Here is a 23,158-nt window from a genome sequence, read left to right as displayed (position 1 = left end):
ACGAGACACTATTAATTTAGGCGATTTTTCAGAAAACCCTAACGTTGATTATACATAATGTATCATAGGTCCAAGAAATTTAACACGAACTGTCATTCCTTACACATTAAACGAATACTGGAATATCAAAAGAACGTATAATAACCACTCATAGGTTAACCTATTTCGTTTAATACAGTTTCTTTATTGTCTCACAAGCGGTCGTACGTTTGTTGTGTGCCCTGTGTCTGTGACGGTATTATACGTTCCATACCAAGTAAGTTTCTGTATATATTTCTTATTATAACGCCTTCTTGCAATTCCACTACTTCTAGTACATTACCCTATTCACTTGAGCAATTTTCTCAAGATGTTCATTAGTCAAACTTTATTTCGAAAAAATCAAAATGGGAAAAATACCGTTTAATCGTTTATTATATCAAGTTGTTCTATTGTGAATAATAATATTGCCTACTAGTAACACTGACAAATAATTACTAGAAGAAAAACAAATCAACGAAGATCAACCCTAATAGAGTTATTTAATTTTTACCCGTGTTATGAATTTCTCCATTGTTCATTTTTAATGTTTTGTAGATTATTGTTTCCTAATAGATAAACTCAAAATTTAAACACAAGTCACAACCAATTCAAATCTAGCTATTGTCAAGAAAAATCATGTTTTTTCCCCGAAGCGATTATATGAAAGTGATTATAATTTCTCCCAACTCCCACAGACGTGTAAAGTACTATTAGTTAGTAAATATTAGTGGCTAGTGCCAACGTTTTTGTCATTTGAACGATATAACTATATTTTAATAAAATAGTTAAAATAGTTAAACTGGAAACACATTTTATACCGTCTGGTTTGATCGCTTTCTTAAAAATAAAACGCAGACCTTTGACCTACTTGCTTTTTTGTCTTATAAATGTTAAAATTATAACATAATTAAAACTTATTAAAAATAGATTATCTCCAAAAGTCGTCATGGAGGATACCAACGGACCACATAATATGATCAACATTAAACTGTTAAACCTGTTTGGTTTGAATCAACTTTTGAGCAAAAACAGTAGCAAAATGTATGGATACAGAATAGTTACAACTATAGTGACAATTAGCATGGTGCTCTCGTCGTCAGTGATACTGGTTAATTTGTACGGGCTTTACTACTGGCAAAACAATACGTTTCATATTATAATTCAAATCGCCGGTCTAGAAAACTTTTTATTCGGAAATTACAAAGCTTACACAATAATGAAAAATTCGAGAGTAATCGAAAAGTACATGAAAGTAGGTAAATTCAATTTCATGGGATGCAGTTCAAACAGCGGCCATGATCTGTTGAAGCGTTACCGGAAATTATCTCTAAGGGCGACCGAGATATATTGCGCAATTACTTTGTTGGCTTATTTCTGTTGGACGATAACTCCGCTGATGTTTAGTGATGAAACAAATTATTTGCAACTCCAAAACAACGACGGTACATTCGACAGTTACCATTACAACGTATTCAACTTGTTTTTTCCAGTTTCCAGTAATGCTTATAATAATTATTTTGTTATTTATCATACGATCGAAATTACCCTTAGTTGGGTATACGTATATACTACGATGATTTTCGACGTCCTATTAATTTCAATGTGCATGGCACTGGCTGGCCAACTAAATCAAATCGCGTCAGCTTACAAAATGCTTAAACTGAACGAAGACACGTATGGTACACGTAAGTGTATTAATTTATTAAAATACAAATTATGTAATAAACATTCATGTAGGATACATATGAGTGTATTGCGTTCAGACAATAGTTAACACTCTAAGCCCCGAATAAAAAATGCCCCCCAAGTATTATTTTTAATTTAGTTAACTTTAGAAATACATTTTCATAGATAAATAAAAATATAAATCATGATACAATAGTCAGGTTCAAACAATTCAATTTTAAACTGGATTTTCTGAATCGTCAAAATTCTAAAACCAGAAATTTAAAACATTATACTTAGTTATGATGACGTTATAAAAAATTAGTATTTAATGAGCATTTTAATTATATAGCGTGTTATTCTAAAGACATGATCAGTTTTTAAATCGAACAAATTCTTAGATGGACAATGATGAACTGTACTTATTATTTATGTTTGAAAGCTTGACTTCCTTAAAATATTTTAATTCATTAATTTTCTTATTTTATATAGACGATGGAAAATCGTATTCTTCTCCTGATCGTGTAGTGCAAGAGTTCAAATCAATTATATCTGATCAAGCAAGAGTCTTAATGTAATTATAAATTGTATTGTTTTATTTATATAAGGTATTTATACACTCTGTAATAGAAAGTAGAAGAGACACAATGTTATATGTATAAATTATAACGATATTGTATGTACTTAATCAGTTATTATTCGATACAAATTGCCATAATTTACATGACATTTTTCTATGTAACATCTTTTTTTCATTAACTGAAGAAAATACAACTTCTTGACTTGAGGTAGTTTTAATCTTAGATAATGACTTGTGATAAAAAGTATAGAACTCCGCTCTAGATCTATTTATTCCGAAAAATGGCTAACCCAGCCTGCTATAATTTTAGGTCATATGAATGTAAGGCAGGAATATCTATCACTAATAACTTATATATTATAAACATTGTTTTAGCTATTTAAAATTTAACATTGTTTGTATTTTTCTATAGAGAAATGAGTAGTTTTTATAAAATAGTACGACCAATTGTGCTCACCCAAATTGCTATCGCTTCAAATACGTTGGTGTTTTTAACATTCGTTATGACTTTAGTAAGAATTGTCTGTTATAGAAAATAATGAAAGGTATAATTAAGTCTGTGCATTGTACTTTCAGATCGCAAGAAGTGGTGAACAAGCAGATTTTTTGCAGACGTTTAAGATATTTAGCGCCATTCCCATGTTTTTATTTCAACTTTTTTTGACTTGCTACTTTTTTGGAAACATTAACAAATATGTAATATTCCCTACCCCTCTGATCTATAATCATAATCCGTGTGTAATATAGCTGCGTATGTCTTATACTTTCTTATTTTCAGAAAGACTCTATAAACTTTGCATTATACAGTAGTAACTGGACAGATTCGAACATCGATGTCAAACGATTAATTGTATTAACAATGGCAATGAATAATGCTCACCAATTAAAAATAAAAGTGACGCCCAACAAAATAGTAAACATGGAAATATTTGCCAATGTTTGTATATATATAAATATATATTTTTATGAAATTAATACCAAATAATAACTAGAGTTAAAGTTAAAAAGGCAGTACAGTGGAGACGGACCATAGTGGGGTCGAGGGATAGTGATTACGGGGTGGTGCTTATTTGTAAACACTGCACTCACTTCAGTTTATACATAATATGAGTTTTGACTCCCGACAAATTTTCAACTAAAAGCCCATATCATTGTAAAACTAATAGTTTCGCTGCTCCGCATCGAAGTTAAAATAACAAAAATTTGGGTAAAATTATGAAAAACGTGTAAATTAAATGAAGTTTTTTAGGACTGTGATACAGGGATACATATTGAATCACCTAAATTTATTTTATAAGTTCCAATGGCTTAGATTTTAAATTTACCAATTATGTATTTACTTATTCGTAATGGAAATTGTACTTTATGATAATTATAAATCTATTATCATAAATGTGTATTAAGATTAATATTTATATAATATTTTTTATTTAACGCATGTTACAGGTAATACATATGTGTTATTCAGTATTATCGGTGTTGATAAAGAAAAATGGAATATCATCGATATAAAAAATAAGTGTATTTTAAATATTAACCAATCAACGATGAGAATATATTTGATTAAAAATGTTTTTCGTCGTTGATGAGTTAGTTTCAATTAGTTCTTGTTTAGATTGTAGTTAAATTCGTTTAATATACACTAGTAGTACATTAATGTGAAATATATTGCATGCTTCACCATTAATTAATTGTTTTATGTGCAAAGTATACTTATAGGTACTTAAGAATTGTAATTCTTTTTTATATTTTTAATAGAAAAAATCGTATTTTTGTATTATCCTAAGGTATAGACTTAAAAAATGGAAGTACGGGTATGATATTACCATCAGCTATACCATAAGTTAAAAGTTTTTTTTTGTTTTAAAAGTTATAAAAAATGTATATAATATTATATAATTTTCGATTATAAAAAATTTGATTAAAATGGATAGTGTGTGGCAAGTCCTCGTAAAATAATATTAGAACGATCCGAATAAAATAATTTTAGTGGTTTTTATTCGGTTTGTTCGTACTTCCAGTTAAGTGGTTTTTTTTTTTTGAAAAAGGGTTGAACATAGTTTGTTCTTTATTTTAATTTCATTTGGATATGATTTTGGAAAAAGGGTCTGAAAATACACTAGTGGCGAATACTTGTATCTATAAAATGAAACTTTTAAAAACAATTTTTTTTTTGTTTAGCGCAATGTATAGGTATTTTTTGGTTTACTTGTATTTATTTAAATCTTGACAAGTACAGAATTGACATATGGCGAATAATGGAGTTCAGTTAACAAGTAAAGTACAAATAGTGTCAGCAGATACTATACGTGTTGGCAAATATCCACTCAGAACGAAAACACAATACGATTTAAAGGAAAAATACAGTCCAAACGGATTGCAGTTTTGTAGAACATTCGTACAATAAAATTTTATATCTAATCCGTGTCGTTTTTTTTTTCGGCAAAATGAATAAGTATTTTCTTGTTTTAATTTCAATCCTTCATGCAAATGCGAAATCATTCCCACCGACCAGTAGTATAGACCCAGAGGAAATCACAAAACTATTAGACGACGCAGAACCAAATCCAAAATGGAGTCATATTTTAAATCGAAATATTTTGTACAACGATAAGTATCAAGTTTTAAAGTCTTATATCGACAGCTATGACCGTTCGACAGGCAAAATTCAAAATTTTAATGTCCTCAACATATTGAAGAAATATGTCCAAGACGACGATATGGTTAAGAAGGTAAGCGTGGACGTGATGCGTGACTTGATTCAAGACGCTACCAACTGTGCCGGATTGATTGATACCAATTTGTTTGCAATTTTAATTCTTAAAGACTTGCTATTTTTGGAAGCCCTCGATAACCACAGTACCTTGAATATTGTAGAAGATGCGGCCAACATAAAACATAAAATCATACGATGCGCAAAGGTGTACGATGAATTCTACATGAATTTTAATATCGTTACAGAAAATGGTGAAATCAAATTCAACGGAATGGGCAGGAATGGTCAGTTGCAGGAGAACAAATTGGAAATGCATTCTACGTGGAAAAATACAATACGAAAAAGATCTACCCTCGATATCGATTACCGTATTGAACTGAAGGAATTCAATTCGGTTGTATATCCTGAAGTGGTAGCCGAACCTCTTATCAAAAATTTGTTAGAGGTCATAAGTGTTCTTATTTTGGCAGTTAGAAATACAGACGAAAAATTGCAAGAATCTTGTGTGGCTCATAATGGCAGTTTTGTAAAAAAATACGAATCCTTAAGTGACCAACTCGGCGAAGAATTCGTGCAGTTTATCAAGGAAGTAGATGAAAATAAAGATGCGAATACCGACTGTGGGGAGTTTTGCTATTTTTTCTCACAGTTGGACGACACGGCGAATGAAACCAAAAGTGATGACAAGGAAAAATCTAACAACGGGCCAGCTAAAACTACAACTTCCGACCCGTTTTTCATAAGACGAGCTAATTTTCAAGACGAAAACATCACGATTTCCTTGGAAATAACTGACGAAAAAGAGGCAGAAGAATATAGGTAAATTTACAGAATAAAAAAGCTAGTACTGCGGGGTCGGGGCATAGTGGCGACGAGACATATTTAGGGAGGGGGAGATCACAGGTGATGAAATCACTTTCAAATAAATGCACCGATACAAATCTGTAATGGCAGAATACACAAATATCGATAAAAGTATTGTAATAACATAAAAATCTGATTTTCAGTATTAGAGTGAATACGCTTAGGGTAGGTCGCCCGTCCATAATAATGTATGCCATAGTTATCCATACGTCTTAATTAACAACATAATGAAAATAGTTTCAAATACCTTATTGCTGTAGATTCATTCCTAGATATTTTCTAGATATAACCTAGATATTTACTACCACCTGTCTAATTTTAAGATCTTAAATCCTAAAACTTCACCTAAAGAGACATTTAGAATAAATGTTTTCACCCCTTGTTTTAAAAGCATATAAAAAAAAATGACTTACTTACAATTAGTACATTTTTAATACTGCCTATCAGATACTTGCATTGTAAGGCATTAACAATTAATTATAATACTGTTGAATAATATATTATTTTCATTATCTTATTTCTCAGCCGTTTCATGAATACAATAGTCCGGAAACTAACATTCAGCACATCTTTTGAAAATGATTTAAGCGACCAAGCTTTTAACAAGAAAGAATCCAACAAAGAAAATTCTAACGATAAGAAAGATTCTGATGCATATTATCATTTCAAAGGAACAGTCAATGTTAGTTTATCTTAAACAATATGTTTATTATCTAAATACTATTTTATGATAACATAAATGTCTTTAATATTACATGTTAAAATGGTAATTATAGTTAGTGTTGAATGTATTATTATAAATAATACTTAAACTATGTTTTATGTTTGAATAATCGTTGTAAAATAATTTTATATACTACAATCAGTTAAAATAAAGTATCTTCATTAAAATTATTCACAGTTAATATTTTTTTTCACTAAAATTAAGTTGAAAATTCTATTTGAAATGTAATTTTAGTCAAATGTATTATTAAAATAATAATAACCATTATTATTTATTTTAATATAATAAATGAATGCAAAAATACGTCTATGTTGAATAATTATAAAATTAGATAAATAAGTAATACCAGAGGTAAATTTAACCGTGGCAATTAGTGTACACATTATTTAAAAATTACTGTTTTTTTTAATGAGCAATGTGCTAATTTTAATTGGTCAAAATGTAGTGGGCTGATTTAAAAGTTGAACTGCACCGTTGGCACAACACTGTCACAACTAAAAAAAAATGGTTCTGAGGAAATTTAATTTTATGATTGAAACTGGTCTCAAACGATTATTTTTAAAGCTTTAATTGTGATACTTTAATTAGTTATTTGTGTTACCAGATGCTTGAAATTTTTATTTTAAGCTACTTAGTTAAATCTCAACCAGACACCAAAGATTGAGGATATGGTTATTTGGCAGTATATTATTTTTCAACCGGTGTCATCTTTATTTCAGAAATTTAATTCTAGGAATTAATATTTTTAAACCAAAAATGTTTAGTTCCTATAAACATTTTTTCCATTTGCCATATGTTCCAAAATACTATAAGATAAAATATTTATTGGAACAAATTTGTATTGTGGAACAAACTCATTTAGAAAAAAACGATCGTGGGCAAAATGTATATTGGAACAATTACAATTTGGGCAAAACGTCCATTGGCATAACTGTTTAGCGGAAAATAAGGTGATTGGAACAAGCCATAATCTTAGATAATAGTGTTTTTGGAACAAATGCCTTATGGAATAAAACATTTGTGGAACAAAAGGTAGTGATCCGAAACAGGTAGCTCTCAAATAGTATTGAAATAAAAAAAACTGAATTTTTGTAGAAGTTATGATTTGGCAGTAGTTTTTTTAAAAAAAAATTCTAAGCAATAGTACTGTGTACATATTGCATATTGTGTAAATATTTAGAATTGCGTTCACTATTTGCTTACGTTGTGTTACTGTTTGATTAGACAAGCCCGGCACAAGCGTGTACCGTACGAAATCTATTTCAAAAAGGTTCTTTCTTGCAATAAAATGTTTAGCGTTATAGTATTCGACTTTGCGAAGAGTTCAAGTGCAGTTGACATTTTCAAAATTAAAAAAAACCAATCAGACTTTGGTGGCCGCAGCAGAAAAATGCACGCTTTCGTGGTGTATCAGATATTTTGTGTGTGCTGGAATCTAGCCAATGCTAGTCCACCGGCACGTATAAACTTTATACCGCAATACACAGTGGTACCTACCGGACGACAAGGTGGAAACGACGTTCTCGGGTTGGACGCGTCTACGTCTAAATCAAATGTCAGTATGAGATCGGCTCAGAGGAGCTACGGTGGACTGGTGGTGAACAACAACGAACTTGGAAAAGATTTTACAAAAAAAATGCAACTCAACGCCAAAAAGTCTTCGGCGGAATTTGCCGAGACCGAAAGTACGAGTTACGGCAACAACGACGTGAGTGCGGAAACCGTACAATTTTACAATGAAGTTTCAAACGCTCTGATACGGCATTTAATCGACTGTTTGCATGTAAGAAATAACGGTACGACAAAGATCACGATGTTTACAGAGTTCACAAAACAGTTCAGACCGATTGAACAGAATTTACTCAACAGTTCTATTGCTCTACTGCACCAAAGCGGACTGGACATTACTCGGTTGATGAGATTGTATTTATTTTTTTGCGGTCCGTATAATGAACCGGAACGAATAACAGTTTCTGCGAAACAATTCATACCAATCAAGTATCCCGAGTACAACCAACGAATTCGTAACATACAAGACGACATTCGAGAAAAGTTTGAAGACATCTCAGGCGATGAACATACAGAATCCTATATCATATCGACCGTTGAAGAATTGCAAGAAGTAAAGACAAAAACAGAAAATGAACTTGCTCTACTTGCGACCCGTGCCTCAAACATACTTAAGCCTACAATTCAACTGTTGCCCAGCACTCCGCATCATTTTGTATGCATCGACTTGTTGAAATGGACGGCGTTGATGGATTCCGATAACAAAGATGCCATAAGTATCCAAAACTCGGAAATTATGGTTGAACATACTGGTATTACGATGCAGCGTTACGCTGAGACTTTAAAATACGAAATAGATATTGGCAATCTTGACCGGCTTAACTATGAGGTGCTGTTACGTGTTAACAGTACGTTCCTGTCTTACGTGTACAAGCATTTTCTTTTGTCAGTCAGGCTTATAGACAATAATATGCCAGCTCTGAAGGCATACGATCAAAAGACAATGTCGTTAGTGATTGCACGAGTCTATAGCATTCAGCCGTTGTTAGAGGTTTTGCACCTATCTTTTGTCTTTCGCTATTTAAAATACGTGAATCAACTGCCCTTACAAACAAAGTTGACAGCCTTGATAAGCTATACGGATCGATTCAAAATGGATTCCGGTTTGGACCAAGTTCGTGCAGTGCAAGAAATGAAAACACGACCTGATAAAACAGTAAAAGATATCAATAAAAAACTAAATGAATTCACCGTGCCCTTCTTGCAAGAGCTCAATGTAAAAGATAGTCAAACATGGATTGATGGCGTCAACAATGAACTTAAAAAAACACCAGCGGATATCAGTGCAGCCATAATAACAAACAAAGGTAAAGCTCAAGCAATGATGGCGTTATGTCTCAAACAATTGAACCACAATTGGCCAAATACCAAGATATGATAAGCAATGTGCTTCATACTGATGAACAGGTTAGTGAAGAAAAATAGTTATAACAGTAGTAATAAATATAACATTATAACTAATATTGTAGCTTCATATTATGTTAGTGTAAAATGTTAAAAACACAAGAAAATTGTAAAATTTTATTTTACGCATGTAGCAAATGTTTTATTTCCTTACAATAAAGTTTCGAATCTCTATTAATAAAACTTTATTTTTTTTATTATAATATTATGTCCTAATTTCACTATCCTATCTGAACGTTCACCATTCACTATTGCAATTTTTAACGGTGTTGCCAAAGATACGGTATTGGTTGGAAGCATGCGGTACAGACATTTTATGTGAATGTATAATTATTGAGAAAAATTTACATTTATTTAATTGTCCCACTCTAGATCTACCTTTGGTCTAATTTTTAGAACAGCTTAAGCCCTAAAACTGTACGTAAAAAAGAAAAATAAAGAAAAAAAGGTAACTTCTTCTTTTATGATATTTTTTGGTTTGTAAACCCCAAGGCTTTGATTTCATTACGACTGAAATTATCTATACTCTTATATCCTACTCTTTTTATTATTTTTTGCCTATCAACATGTTTCTCCAATTACATCTATAGCACAGTAGGCAGTTGACAAAGCTAGACTTTTTTACAATACAGATCTAGGTATAGCCATTAATTATCTACAGGTCCGTCTCAACCTTTTGGCTTCATGGTACATCAAATGGATCAAAATCCTCTTATTAAAATTTTAGACACAGATTCCATCCCTGGAAATCCCCAAAGACGTCTTAAACGACATTAGTGTAGAGATCTTAAACTCAAACAATTAAAAAAAAAGAAAAAATTATATAAACTAGTTTTACTTAGTTATTGTTAAAAAAGTGTCATCGCTGGGTGTTTTTTCTTATCTGTTATAGGAATTAATATAATTTTTACAATGAGTATTTACAATCAAGTATATACATGATTATCATGAAGAGGTCACCCCACAATAGGGGCACTTTGTTTGAATATATACAAACTAATGTTTTAACGGCACCTCGGCGATCTCGTTTACCGATTAGACATTAAGTAATACAAACATTTTGGAAAGCCTGGATGTTTTTTATATTTGAGGATTTCGCTGACCCCCCGAATGGCTATCCTATAGGTCCACATAGGTCTAGAAAGGGTTTTGTAGAGAATGATCTTATGCTATAGTGAAATATTTTATTTGAGCAGAGGTCTCAACAGTTCAGCTTTTTACGTTTATCCTTTCGGCGAGGAGCCCATGTTAACCATCAATCAAAGATAAGACCTAAGTATTTAATTTGAGACTTATGCGGGATGACAACACTGTCAAGTGTTGTTAAGTGTGACTGGAGAACAATCATGTGGTCGGAGTGCAAATATAACATGAGCTGATTTAGATTCGTTTATTTTATATTTTCCATTTTGTACACCACTGAGAAATAATAACCAAGTGATTTTGAAGGTGTAGATTGGGTGTTTTCGCCAAGTTTTATTTATTACATTTTATACTAAGTACATTTTCTGAAAGTCGAAAACAACATTTTTCACAACGCCTGTTGCAATGTAAACAATTAATAGCAAATATCTCACGTATTACTGCAAACAACGAATATCATAAAAAATCATGTTATTTCCAAAAGAAAAAAAACTATTACAGTCTTAAAAAATAATTATAATGATAATAATAATAGCGTCGATAAAAAGAAGAACCATAATAGACAATCGTTATTTGTAAGATTTTTTTTTATGTGTCGACTTAAAACCTTTTTTTATATACATAATGAGATACGATTGGAAATTTTAACAAAATATGTAAATTTGTAAAATAACTGATATCAGATTTTTGTAATACATTTCCCTTTCACACATTTGTTTAACGTTTCAGCGAGTACACTTCATAGTCGTAAATCAAAGTATATTAAATTTTTTAATTATTTAGAAAAAATGCGTACAAATTACAGACACGGAACACATTGAAATCATTGTACCTATGCAATTTTTACACGATATTTTCTAATAAATTGAATTCATATTTCGATTTATGACCATTCAAAATGACAGACGGAAAAAAAATACATTAAAATTTCTGTGTGCGCAGAGCTCCTAAAATAATTGTCCGATGCTAGAACATTGTCCTTCGGTTTTTAGCTTCGACGCGGAGCAGCGATGCTATTGGTTTTACAATGACGTGGGTTTTTTTGTGACTGTGTACACTGTAACTTTTTTTTAATATTGGACCAATGCCTTCCTTCGAGTAGCAACTCCATAAATCACAAATTCAATCTAGTTGTTACTAGAGGAAGGAACTAGGGCGGAGGGATGCGAGTTGAAGGAGTTCACGCTTGAAAACGGTAAAAACTAATAAAAAAAAAACTATGCGAATTTTCAATTTTTAACTTTGACTGGCTATAATATAAAAATGGTCGGATCGAGTTGAAATTTATAAGAAATATCTATTCGGCGTGGCCTCATGCGGGCATATAAGGAATTATGAATGGGAATGAATTACTTTTTAAAGGGAATTTTCCAAACACTGTTTATACGTATATACAAATATAACAAAATCCAAGATGCAAAAGTCAAATAGAGTACAATTTAACGTGGAATGTCTTATATACGACAAAAGTCAAACACGTAATACATTAACACATTAACGATAATTTTAAATACATAGTTAATTGTATGTAATAATCAATATTAAAAATGAAAACTGGTGTAGTACAAATGTTCTAAATTATCTAAATTTTCTTTTCTTTTTTTCCTCTGCTACGTCATTCACAAACGATTCGACGATCTCTTCTAAATTTTGCAGACAACGAGGTCCCGGCACTTCAAATAATAATTCCACTAGTGGCAACTGTTTGTATTCGGTCAGGTCTGGTCTGTCGATAACCATAGCTTTTGTTGCACTGACTAATGCTTGACGTCCATCATCAAATTTGCCGGCTACTAATAATGCTCTTGCAGCGAAGACCGCATTGAGATAGTTTGGGTGCAAGTTGTATCCGCGAGGAGGCCCTTTACACAAATAGGAAACAACATTTGAAAAACCCTGGCAATACTATAATATAATGCATAAGTAAACTAGGTCATAAAATAAAAATCGCTACAATCAGTGACATATTATCAAAGATTTCAGGGTATCGTGAATGATATAAATTAAACATGAACGCAACATCTCTTCTAAGATTCGTCCTAATTGGTATCATTCTGTAGATGGTACAATGTATAATATAATAACAACAAAAATGATCAGAATCGCTGATTACAGAAAAGTTTGACAGTGTATTTTTGAATAAATCATACTACATTTTAATTTGTATGTATATATTATAAAACTACTTTCCTTCATATTTTTAGACCATAATTTTAACAACTAGTTCCAAAAAGTTCCAACATTTTCTTAATGATTAAGTTATTCTAAGTACAACTGAGAATTAAATAAACGAACAATTTCCTAAGTGAACGAATCAGTGGTGTCTACTGGAAACTGGATGAAATCAATTAACCTTATTTTCCTTTTGCTTGTTAGACGGAAAAAAACAAAATAATGTTTTTTGTACTCACAGTTTTGTAAATCCGTTTTTTCAAAACAATTTTGGAAATAATAACTACCAAGCTTCGTTTTTAAATTTTCTATTGGTCGGGGCAAAGCATCTAATGAAATCTGAAAGACATACAAACATAAAGTAAACATTAGTACAATTAGTAGTGTCAGCTACATTATAATATGACGGACAAAAAGTAAAATATTAATATTGTTAAAACATTGTGAAAATATGTATGTTTCTATAAAAACAAAAACACAAGTACAAATAGTCTTAAACATTTGATCATTAATTCATATTTGTTATGTTTTATAGGAAATGTATCACATACGATGAGGCCAAAGAAATAAATAGCAAATAACATGGCACAACGAAGACTCATGTTGATTTCACCGTAAACACCTATAACAAAAATAAACCAATAATACTTGTTAATTTTCGTCGAAAAAAATACGTACTCATCAACGGTGGTATGAATTGATAAAATCATAAACAGTAAACGGTGCATTATATCCCAACAGAAGAACAACTATTATAGAACTCAAAATACAAAATATAATGAACACTTATTCGATGACGGCTTAAGGGGCTAACGCGTGACATTATCGAAATCCAAAAATTTGCCATTGTTTGGGACTTGCCAGCCGGGCCCTAAATAAAATTTAAGTATTTTTTTTTAATTTCCGAAAACAGTTGACAGATTTATATAGGTTTGATATTTGCTCAGCGAAAAAACCAACGAGAAAACCAGAGGTTGCCCTATTACACATGTTTCACGTTAAACATGTATAATTAGCATACAAGTGTATATTATACACGTGTCATTTTAAATACACATGTATTTACATATTTTTTTCGTACATATGTACATACCAAGAGTGTACTGCTGGTTGTTTTTTATTTTTCACTTTTTTATCTCACGTTTTCTGTTTTAATTTTATTTTAGAAAATGTCTAGCAGTTCTTCTGCCAAAGAAGAATTGCTTCTTCTGCTTGCCTTGAGTCAAGCAAGACGAAAAAAAAGAAAATGGGTACATGAACTAAATCAAAAAAGAAAATTATTTGGGGAGTTTCACCGACTATGCTGTATTCTCAACGTTCAAACTAGAACTGAACTAAATTGAGTTCAATAATTTAAGAGGTCATATTTTTATGAATTGTTTTAAGCCAGATTTTAAACACTAAAATATTAGCCAGAAACTTGATGTTTTAATATACTAACCACCTTAGATATTAGCTTGTTACTGCTTGTTAATATACTATATCATTCTATATATCATACTATATCTATCTATGATTATCTATATTCCACCACTACTTTAAATTAATTTGGTACTTCAACGAGACATAAAAATGCTCTTTCGTAGTTGCAGACTCGGCTGAAAAATTTTATTAAATTTTACATTTTTGTGAAGTGTTGATACCAGTCTTTTGCCAAATATGTCCATTTTTCAGTGGATGCCGCGTATCATACAAATAAACGCATTCTCCAACTAGATCAATCAATCGTTCTGTTTCATCGATCATTTTCAGTGCACAATTTTAAAATTAAGTACAATTTGTTGTCATCAATATTGTTTGTATATATTATGTTCGATAATTACATAATAATAATATTCTAGAAGTGCTGATACGTCTGGAAAATCCAGTGTATTGTCTAAATTAAATATTTTTTATTTCACAAAATTATTCCAGTCCGCCGCGAGCTTTGTGAAAAAATACAACCATCCGTTTGTCCGCGGCGGACTAGTATAGGCCGCCGCGGTAGGCCGCTGTCTGTTTAGCCAGAATGATGCATTTAAATAGAGTACAGAGTCCGCGGCGGACCGGCGACCTGTCCGCACGGACAGTCCGCTTTCTGTTTGACCGATCCTTTAAAGTATTAGACTCAACCATAGTCCATTTCCAGGTTGCTATGTGTGAGCGAATCAACAATCAACAGGTAAAGAAAATATGTTCATAATATTGTTAAAAAAGATTTATGGGTAACTATGACAACACATTTTTATAGACAGATAGTTAACCCTAATCATATCCACCCTAACACTAAAAATTAATTTTTAAGCTCACAGTTGTTATTATAGAAAATGCTTTTATCAATATTTGTACTTTTATCTGTGAACACTAGACCTTCCTTTCTCAGTTACTTACTACTAATACTACTACTACAATACTCACGTATAAAAAGTTCTTATTGTGCTGGTTTATATTGTGCTTGGTTTGGACTTTACTGGTTTGAACCTACTATCCACAGATTCGCATCGAAGCGTTTATTTATAATAATATCTGTAGACTGTGACCTCCTCGTCCCCATATGCTTCGACGTCACTGTGCTGGCTTTTTATTAGTAAATAGTAAATATATCTATAAACTACCTAGGTATATATTTGAATTTTACCATGGAAAAAAAGAACATCACGTTTTAGTTATAGAAATTTTAAAACTTTATTAAGGACAACTAAAATTTTTGCTACATACCCGAAAAAATAAACTTAAAAAAATCTTTTTTTAATATTATATCATATTTTATACATTAACGAATATGGTTATATTATAATTAGTTATGATGCTATATTTATTACAACTGTTAGAATTATTCTTCTAACATGTTCATCAGAGTGAAGTACTTGATGTGCTTATCATATCTTGGTGTTTGGCCAATTGGGATTCAATTCCTTGACACATAACGCCATCATTTCCTGAGCTTTATTGTTGTTTGCTTCTATGGCTGAACTGATATCCTGTGGTATTTTTTTAAGTTCTTTGTTGACGCCATTAATCCATGTTTGACTATCTTTTACATTGAGCTCTTGCAAGAAGGCCACGGTGAGTTCATTTAGTAATTTATTGATATGGCTTACTGTTTTATCAGGTTGAATTTGCAAACCTTGTACTGCGTGAACTAGGTCTAAATCCAAATTCATTTCGAATCGTTCCACAAAACTTATCAAGGCCGTTAACTTTGTTTGAGACGTCGGTTCATGCACGTAGTCTAAATAGCGAGTGACAAAATATAGATTGAAAATCTCTAAAAACGGCCGAATGCTGTAGATTCGCGTGATCACCAACGATGTTGTCATTGGGTCGCATGCCTTCAGAGTGCGTATGTTTGTATTGATTAGTCTGACGGACAAGACAAAATGCTTGTACACGTAAGACAAGAACGTGTTGTTAACACGCAACAGCACCTCATAGTTGAGCCGACCAAGATTGCCGATATCTATTTCGTATCTTAAAATCTCAGCGTAACGCCGCATCGTAATACCAGCGTGTTCCACTATAATTCTTGAGTTTTGGACATTTATGGCATCTTGGTTGTCGGAATTCATCAGCGCCGTCCATTTCAACATGTCTATGCATACAAAATGATGCGGAGTGCCGGGCAACAGTTGAATTTTAGGCTCAAGTCTTTTTGAGGCGCGGGTCGCAAGGAGAGAAAGTTCATTTTCGGTTTGTTTCTTTAAAATTTTCAGCTTATTAACATGCAATGTGTGCGAAATATTATAGATCGTTTTTATAGACTCGTCACCTATAATATCTCGAAACTTTTCTTTCATATCGTTTTGTATGATACGAATTGGTTGACCCTCCTTCGAAAGGTCCGGTTTTCGAAACGGACCGCAAAAAAATAAATATAGCCCCATCAACTGTGTAATGTCGAGTCGACTTGGATACAACAGAGCAATGGAATCGTTGAGTAAATACTGTTTAATCGACATGAACTCGATGAATAGCGCGTACGTCTGTTTGCTGTCGTGCGAGACTTGTAAACAGTTGATTAAATGTCGTTTCAGAGCGTAAAATACCTCATTGTGCAATTTTACAATTTCTATACTCACGCCGTAATTCTTGAAAACCATATTTCTGTTTATCTCGTCCAACTCTGCCGATGATTTTTTGTGGTCGAGTTTCAATTTCGTTGTAAAATCCCTTCCAATTTCGTTTTTCACTACCAGTCCATTATAGCTGTTTCGACCGGATCTCGCAATCGCATTAGATTTGTTTGGCATTGGCGGTTTAAACATGATGAGTCTGGATAAGTCGTTTCCGTCTTGTCGCCCCGATGGTAACGCTGCGATTGGCGATACCAAGAAGCTCGTAGATATCGGTGGACTAGCATTGATTAAAGTCCAGCACACACAAAGTATTGTGACAATTGACCGATACATGACAGCGTGCATTTTCGTTGCAAATATTCGTTTCATCAGTTGTATTATAATTGTGTAGATATTTTGTTATTTCTTATATTATACTGAAATATAGCGTAAACGCAACTTTGTGTTGAAACGTTTTTCCTATAATGCTACCATATTTTAAAATCGTACTTCAAGATGAACATTTTTAATAATTTCAGTAGATGTGAAATGTGATGTGTGTTTGTCTTAGCAGTATTTCTTTTAGTGTAAACCAAAGGTTGCGCAATTCTTTGACACATTTTCAATAAAAAATAAGGCAGTTTATACCTGGCGCGTTTTCTGAACTTTTCAATATTGCAACACCAAAAAACGATTTTCAAAATTTGTAAAGCTATAATAGATGGTTATTACGGGGGTCAACGCCCTACACACTATAGGATTTCTTTAGTAGTCTTTTGTTCTAGTATAAGAATTTTAGAATTCAAAGTTATATCATTTTTAGTGTTTGCTAAAACCTAGAAACTTAAATGGTAAAATATATTATATATATATATATACATATATTCAAATTAGTTTTAAAATTAAGAGACAGTTTACTAAAACTTTTGACTTGTCGAAAACTTGTTTTGAATAATTAGGTTTAAAATTTAGGACGAGGGCCAGTTGAATAATGTACACGGATAAAAATAATTCTACACTCTCTCTTCCTTCCGTCTTAGATTTTAAACTTTAATAACTTTATTTATAAGCCATATAGAGATTTACCGAGACTAGATCTTTGGATAAATGATTTTTCACAAAAATATAATTCCATTAAGGCTTTATGCTTTAAAAGCATGTAACCTAAATCAATATATCTTGAAACCATAGGTAAAATCTTTTAAAGTCAAGATAACTATCGTCTAGCTGCGATTTTTGGCTTCGTTGCTGAGCTGTGTTTTTATAATGATGTGTGTGTTTTTTTTTTGAGTCTGTACCCATTACTTTTTTATTACTAGCCCATTTTCATTGTTATATTATATTATTAATATCTTAAATATAGTATTCGCTTTATTCATATTCTACTTGTATACTTATTTACTGTACACTAACCCTTTTAGAAATGCTATGCCATGTTAAGATTATATTTGTGTTCCTACACGGAAACGTGTATTCAAAACACATAAGTTGTGTTATTTATTTGTCTTGTGCTATAGGAAAAATGTATTGAAATAAAAAGAAAATCTGGTGTGATGTGATGTTTGATTTCTAACACGGAAGCTAACTCAAACACATAACCTATTGGAAATATTATGTCGTTTCGTTATTGTTATTATTTTTCAAATTGAAATAAGAAACATGTTTTGAAGTAATGTTTCCGTATACTTGTTCAAACAGTAATCTGTTATACATACATCAATGCACGCATACAAACAATTTATTTTTTATAAGGAAATTTGTATTTAAGTATTCAAATAAAAACATACATAGGTACGGAGTATAGGATTAAAGTGTTAACATAAACAGTAATGTTTACAAAATCACTACTATTTCACCAGGTTTTACAAATACTGTATTGTTTCCTTGTAGAATATATACAAATAAAAAACCCTAATAAAACCGGATTAATGCTTAGACAGGATATCATTTGGTATCTCTTGTGGTAAGATTCCTATTTTAAGTTTTTAAAAAACTTTTACGGTTGAAACAAACTTGAAATGTTTTTTTAGTGCATTTTAATTGTTGCATTGTTCTGTTGTATTCAAAATGGCAATGCTGATGATGATGATGATCGCGTCAGGGTATATTCCAATTTTGTATTACATCTTTATGAATAATTTAGACGATATTGTACACTATAAAATTATGTATATTTATAATATGTTAATATATACTTAACTGAACATTGTATTTTTATTCATATTATAACTTATATACCTACAATGTGATCTCAATTTCTCACAAACTTTCATGTTTTTATGTTTTAACACCCTCCTAAATTAGTTATTTTTTATATCAGCTTTTGAAACTTAAATGCTGACGTATATACTTTATTGAATTTTTTAATGAAAAATTGTGAATAATTTTGGACAATTATGTATAAATTCGACTTTTTAACAAAAGTTAATTTTTTTTTCGCTTTTTTCTCAGAAACATATTTAAATTACATAGACACATATTTTTCTCTTATCCTATCTATTATTCTTCATTTGTTTCCATAACGATTATAGTTTAACACAACATAACAAAATATCATCCAATATATACTCAATGAATAAAGAGTTGCATGTTGAATAATTAGTAGCAAAATATAACAAACGTATGTTAAATGTCATTATAGATGTTGCTGCTTTAAAATACTGTTTTATTTAACGTGTCTATTTTATATTGTTATTTCCATGTTTCAGTATAATTTGAATATATTTCTGAGGTAAAAATCAAGAAGTTTTGCGGTTAAATTTGTTTTTTTTGACCATAACAAAAATATTTTACCACATTGCTAAGGTAATTTTGTTCGTAATCGAACGAAAAATGGCCAGGAATTTTGTTTTACTTTTGAACAAAGTTTTAAGGGATGTTTTTCCATTAAGTTATCATAAGTCATCATCTAAATTTAAGGTCCATAGCATCGTTATATATATATATGTTCAATTTTATGTATTCCAGGAGCTGCAAACATATTTTATAACTAACGTGGATAAGGCGACTTATTTATTGTCCCCGGAAAATGCTACCTCTTATATAAAAAGCCACTATTCTGTGGATAAAACATGTAAGGCTTATTTTATTTTATTTTACTTCATGAACATTTGTTTTAAATTTCTACACAACACTGTACTACGGGTTTTTTTAATCGGGTTACAACTACATTTTAAATAATAGCACGTCCATATGTGTACACATCTTTGGGAAAACTCAATTTTCATAAAGTTTACTCGCAAGTCAAAACGACGATGTGTTCAAATTAGAAAATAAGTTAAAATGATAACTTTATTAAATGAATTGTATAAGATAATTAGGTATCAAATGCATTAGAACGCTTTGTCGAATAAAAATAAAATAAGAACAAATCTAACTTTTTGTTTTACTAAAATAATATTATTATCTTTATTAGTTTCTGCTTTATAACTTTGATTTGGAACTCAAATGAAAATGTGCTATGAACAGACAACTGCATTTGAGTTAGTTGAATTTATTAATTCGCAGTTCCAGTAGCTTGCCCATAGACATACTTTTTACATAGGTCGTTTTATATCTCCGATGAACCGACATTTCCATGTAACATTTAATTAGACACTTTCTTTCGGTACAACGATATATAATTAAAAAATTTACCATAATATATTATAGTTCTTTTTCTTTTTTCTGTTGCATTAACACTGTTCTCTGTTAGTTATTATCATTCAATTTTTTTACACTCTTGTCCAAAATGTATTTAAACAAAAAAAAATTGGTTAACCATTTATCTTTGTCAAAAATCATGTTATTATAATACAGAAAAACTACTTGTACATCGTTACTACAAAAAAATAACAATAAACTTTTACCGTATATTTAAGTAGATTGATAATTCTCTAGAAAATAAGTTCAATAATAAATTAAAAATAATTTATTCACACAACTCTATTATAATATGGTTGTTTCTAGATTCGGCTGGCCTCTGTTGGATTGAATTGCTGAGCGAAATTAAGAGCAACGGGGAAATATTCTTAGGATAATGAAGAAATAGCTAACGCGAAATATACTGGTATATAATATACAGTACATAATATTATTTATTTATAGTGTAGAAAATATTAGAATAATGTATTTATTACTTTAATAATTTTGTGTTATTTATTCTCGAAGATTGTTGTTGTATTGCGTGTTTTAATATTAAAAATGTACACCTTCTTTAGTTTGTAATATAAACATTATTTATGGATTAGTACAAATAAAGTGTTGAATAATAATTAAACGCAGTATCCTATTTTGAAAATGTATTGTCAAGTACTGTCATTTAATATCTATTTACGATCCTATCCTAATCTAACATTACTAGTAAATAGTTTTCATTTAATAACTGGAGTATTCTTTCTGAATACTCGGTTCAATAAAAACCAAAAAAAAATAACGAGTTGAAGTATTAGAGGAATTGGATCTAGTTCTATATTTATTTTCTAACACGGAAACGTAGTAAAACCAAAAAATGTATATTATTTATTGGTCTTGTGCTTTCAAACAAATTATTGAAATAAGAAAAAAATCTGGTGTGATATGATGTTTTTTTTTCTAATACGGAAACATATTTAGCACACATAAATTGTGGTATTTATTTGTCTTGAGTATTCAAACGAATTTATTGAAATAAGAAAACATAAAAACTTATTATTCATACACCAATGCATGCAATAAAATATCATAATAAACCATTAAGGTATGATTTCTAATCTATAGGGCTGCTACAAAAAGAAATTGGTTCTTCGCGTCGACTATCAGCGACAATCCGTTGACCGCATTTACTTTGTGCTCTTTTTATTATGTAACCTATGGCTATTTGCTTTGGGTGGGTAATAATTGTTCTCCACATTTTTTCTTCCGATAAGAATGTGTTCCAAAAGTCTGTTGGGACAAAGTTTATTGGGAGATAAGATGCATGGTATAACTGTTATTTGCAACAAATGTTTTGCGGAAGAAAAGTGATATGGCATCTCTCAGCTAACGCCCAAGTCATTCATGTCTTTTATCAGGCATCCGTCCGGCCACCACGCATTTCCGGCCCATTGCATTCTTATACTTTTAACAAATTGTACAATATTTTCCCTTTTGTATAGGTTCCCCAGTTGTGCATTTTTATACGTATCCTGGATAAGTGACGTAGCATTTTTACTTTCTATGAAATTGGTACACAAAATGGCTGCCTCACTGGTGGCGACATTTTTTAATACGCTGTTCGGTTAGGTTTCTACGCCAACGTTGTAGTTTTAATCCAGGTGGCTGCCGTCGCGAAGGCCTTTGTGGGAGGGCGGCAAAGGAGCACTGTACCACTCGCTACGCAGCCGGTGTAATTACGGTGTGCCGGTAATGGCTGCAGGTTGCGGCAACGACATGTGTGGTTAAGCTAAGCGAGGTGGCCGTGCGGTGTCTCTGATGCGCGATGGTTACTTTGCTTACATAAATAAATGATATGTTTCAAGAGTTGTTTTCAACCCAATGGCAAAGTTGTGAATTCAGTGTGCACTATCTGTGCTTCAAAAAAATACTGCGTGTTTACTTACTTGAAACACCAGTACAGCACATTATTATTTGCTATGAAACACACAAAACATAAAACGAAATAGTGAACCATGATTGTGGTTTAATCTTAATACAATAATACCTATTCGTTTTTTACACAAAATGTAATAATTTTCTTACACTACAATATTACACGGTTATAAGGGGTGAGAAAATTCTTCTAATATGTATCTGGTGTGTAACGATGGCTTTTTGCCTAATCAATAGGCGTGACTTCATTAAAAAAATTGAGGGTACTTAACCTATGTATTTTCCAGGGTTTTCAATTACAATTTAAATTATAAGGTTAATGGTTTTTTGAGCAAGGAGGTTGTAAAACAATTTAACATTTAACACTATAGTTTATTAACATTTTAGTTTTAGCAAAAATTAATACAATATTACAATTGTTTACCTTGTCGGTATGTTAAACGTAGGTATATTGTTTCATTCATTTTTTGAAAATTTTAACGTTAAAAAAAGTTTTCGAGCCCTGGCCGTGTGGATGTAGTAATTTTTGTATAAAATAAAAATGATCTGTTTAATATATTTTATAGAATACAAAATTCAGCACGTTTTCCGCTGTTTTAGCCGCGAAAAGATTATTAAAGCTAAAGGTTTTTAAAAATGTCATATATAAATTAACTTAATGGGTAATACCAAGAAATTACTTTTACCAACCAAATGGAAAATATCATCAATTATTTATG

General features: G+C 31.2%; 2 protein-coding genes and 1 long non-coding RNA gene across 3 annotated transcripts in view; 2 read left to right on the top strand and 1 right to left on the bottom strand.

The window, feature by feature from the left end:
* The first annotated feature begins 1,398 nt into the window (after positions 1-1,398).
* Positions 1,399-3,778, top strand: LOC126845874 (odorant receptor 94a-like). Its single transcript, XM_050584862.1, has 7 exons — positions 1,399-1,463; positions 1,573-1,706; positions 2,179-2,260; positions 2,679-2,778; positions 2,843-2,962; positions 3,045-3,203; positions 3,713-3,778. Exons 2-7 carry the CDS (start codon positions 1,595-1,597, stop codon positions 3,776-3,778), a joined length of 639 nt encoding a protein of 212 aa, XP_050440819.1. The 5' UTR covers positions 1,399-1,463; positions 1,573-1,594.
* An 8,476-nt stretch (positions 3,779-12,254) lies between these two features.
* Positions 12,255-23,158, bottom strand: part of LOC126845813 (uncharacterized) — a 13,556-nt gene continuing 2,652 nt past the window's right edge. Inside the window, exons 2-4 of the mRNA XM_050584736.1 lie at positions 13,410-13,480; positions 13,098-13,197; positions 12,255-12,548 (exon numbers count right to left, since the gene is read on the bottom strand). Of these exons, the coding sequence (XP_050440693.1) occupies positions 12,265-12,548; positions 13,098-13,197; positions 13,410-13,480 (455 nt within the window). The 3' untranslated portion in view covers positions 12,255-12,264. The remainder of the gene's footprint in view (positions 12,549-13,097; positions 13,198-13,409; positions 13,481-23,158) is intronic.
* Positions 18,845-20,977, top strand: LOC126845815 (uncharacterized). Its single transcript, XR_007686830.1, has 3 exons — positions 18,845-18,994; positions 19,860-19,965; positions 20,841-20,977. It is a non-coding gene; the product is annotated as an uncharacterized LOC126845815 (long non-coding RNA).

The sequence above is a fragment of the Adelges cooleyi genome, unplaced genomic scaffold, assembly GCF_023614345.1.
Source record: "Adelges cooleyi isolate 19-005CV unplaced genomic scaffold, UGA_ACOO_1.1 ACOO_flye_CR_arks_rails_tigmint_CR_PRNA_8, whole genome shotgun sequence".
NCBI classification, from domain to species: domain Eukaryota; kingdom Metazoa; phylum Arthropoda; class Insecta; order Hemiptera; family Adelgidae; genus Adelges; species Adelges cooleyi.
Note: the sequence above shows the minus strand (reverse complement) of the source record. Positions and strands in the feature narration are given on the sequence as shown.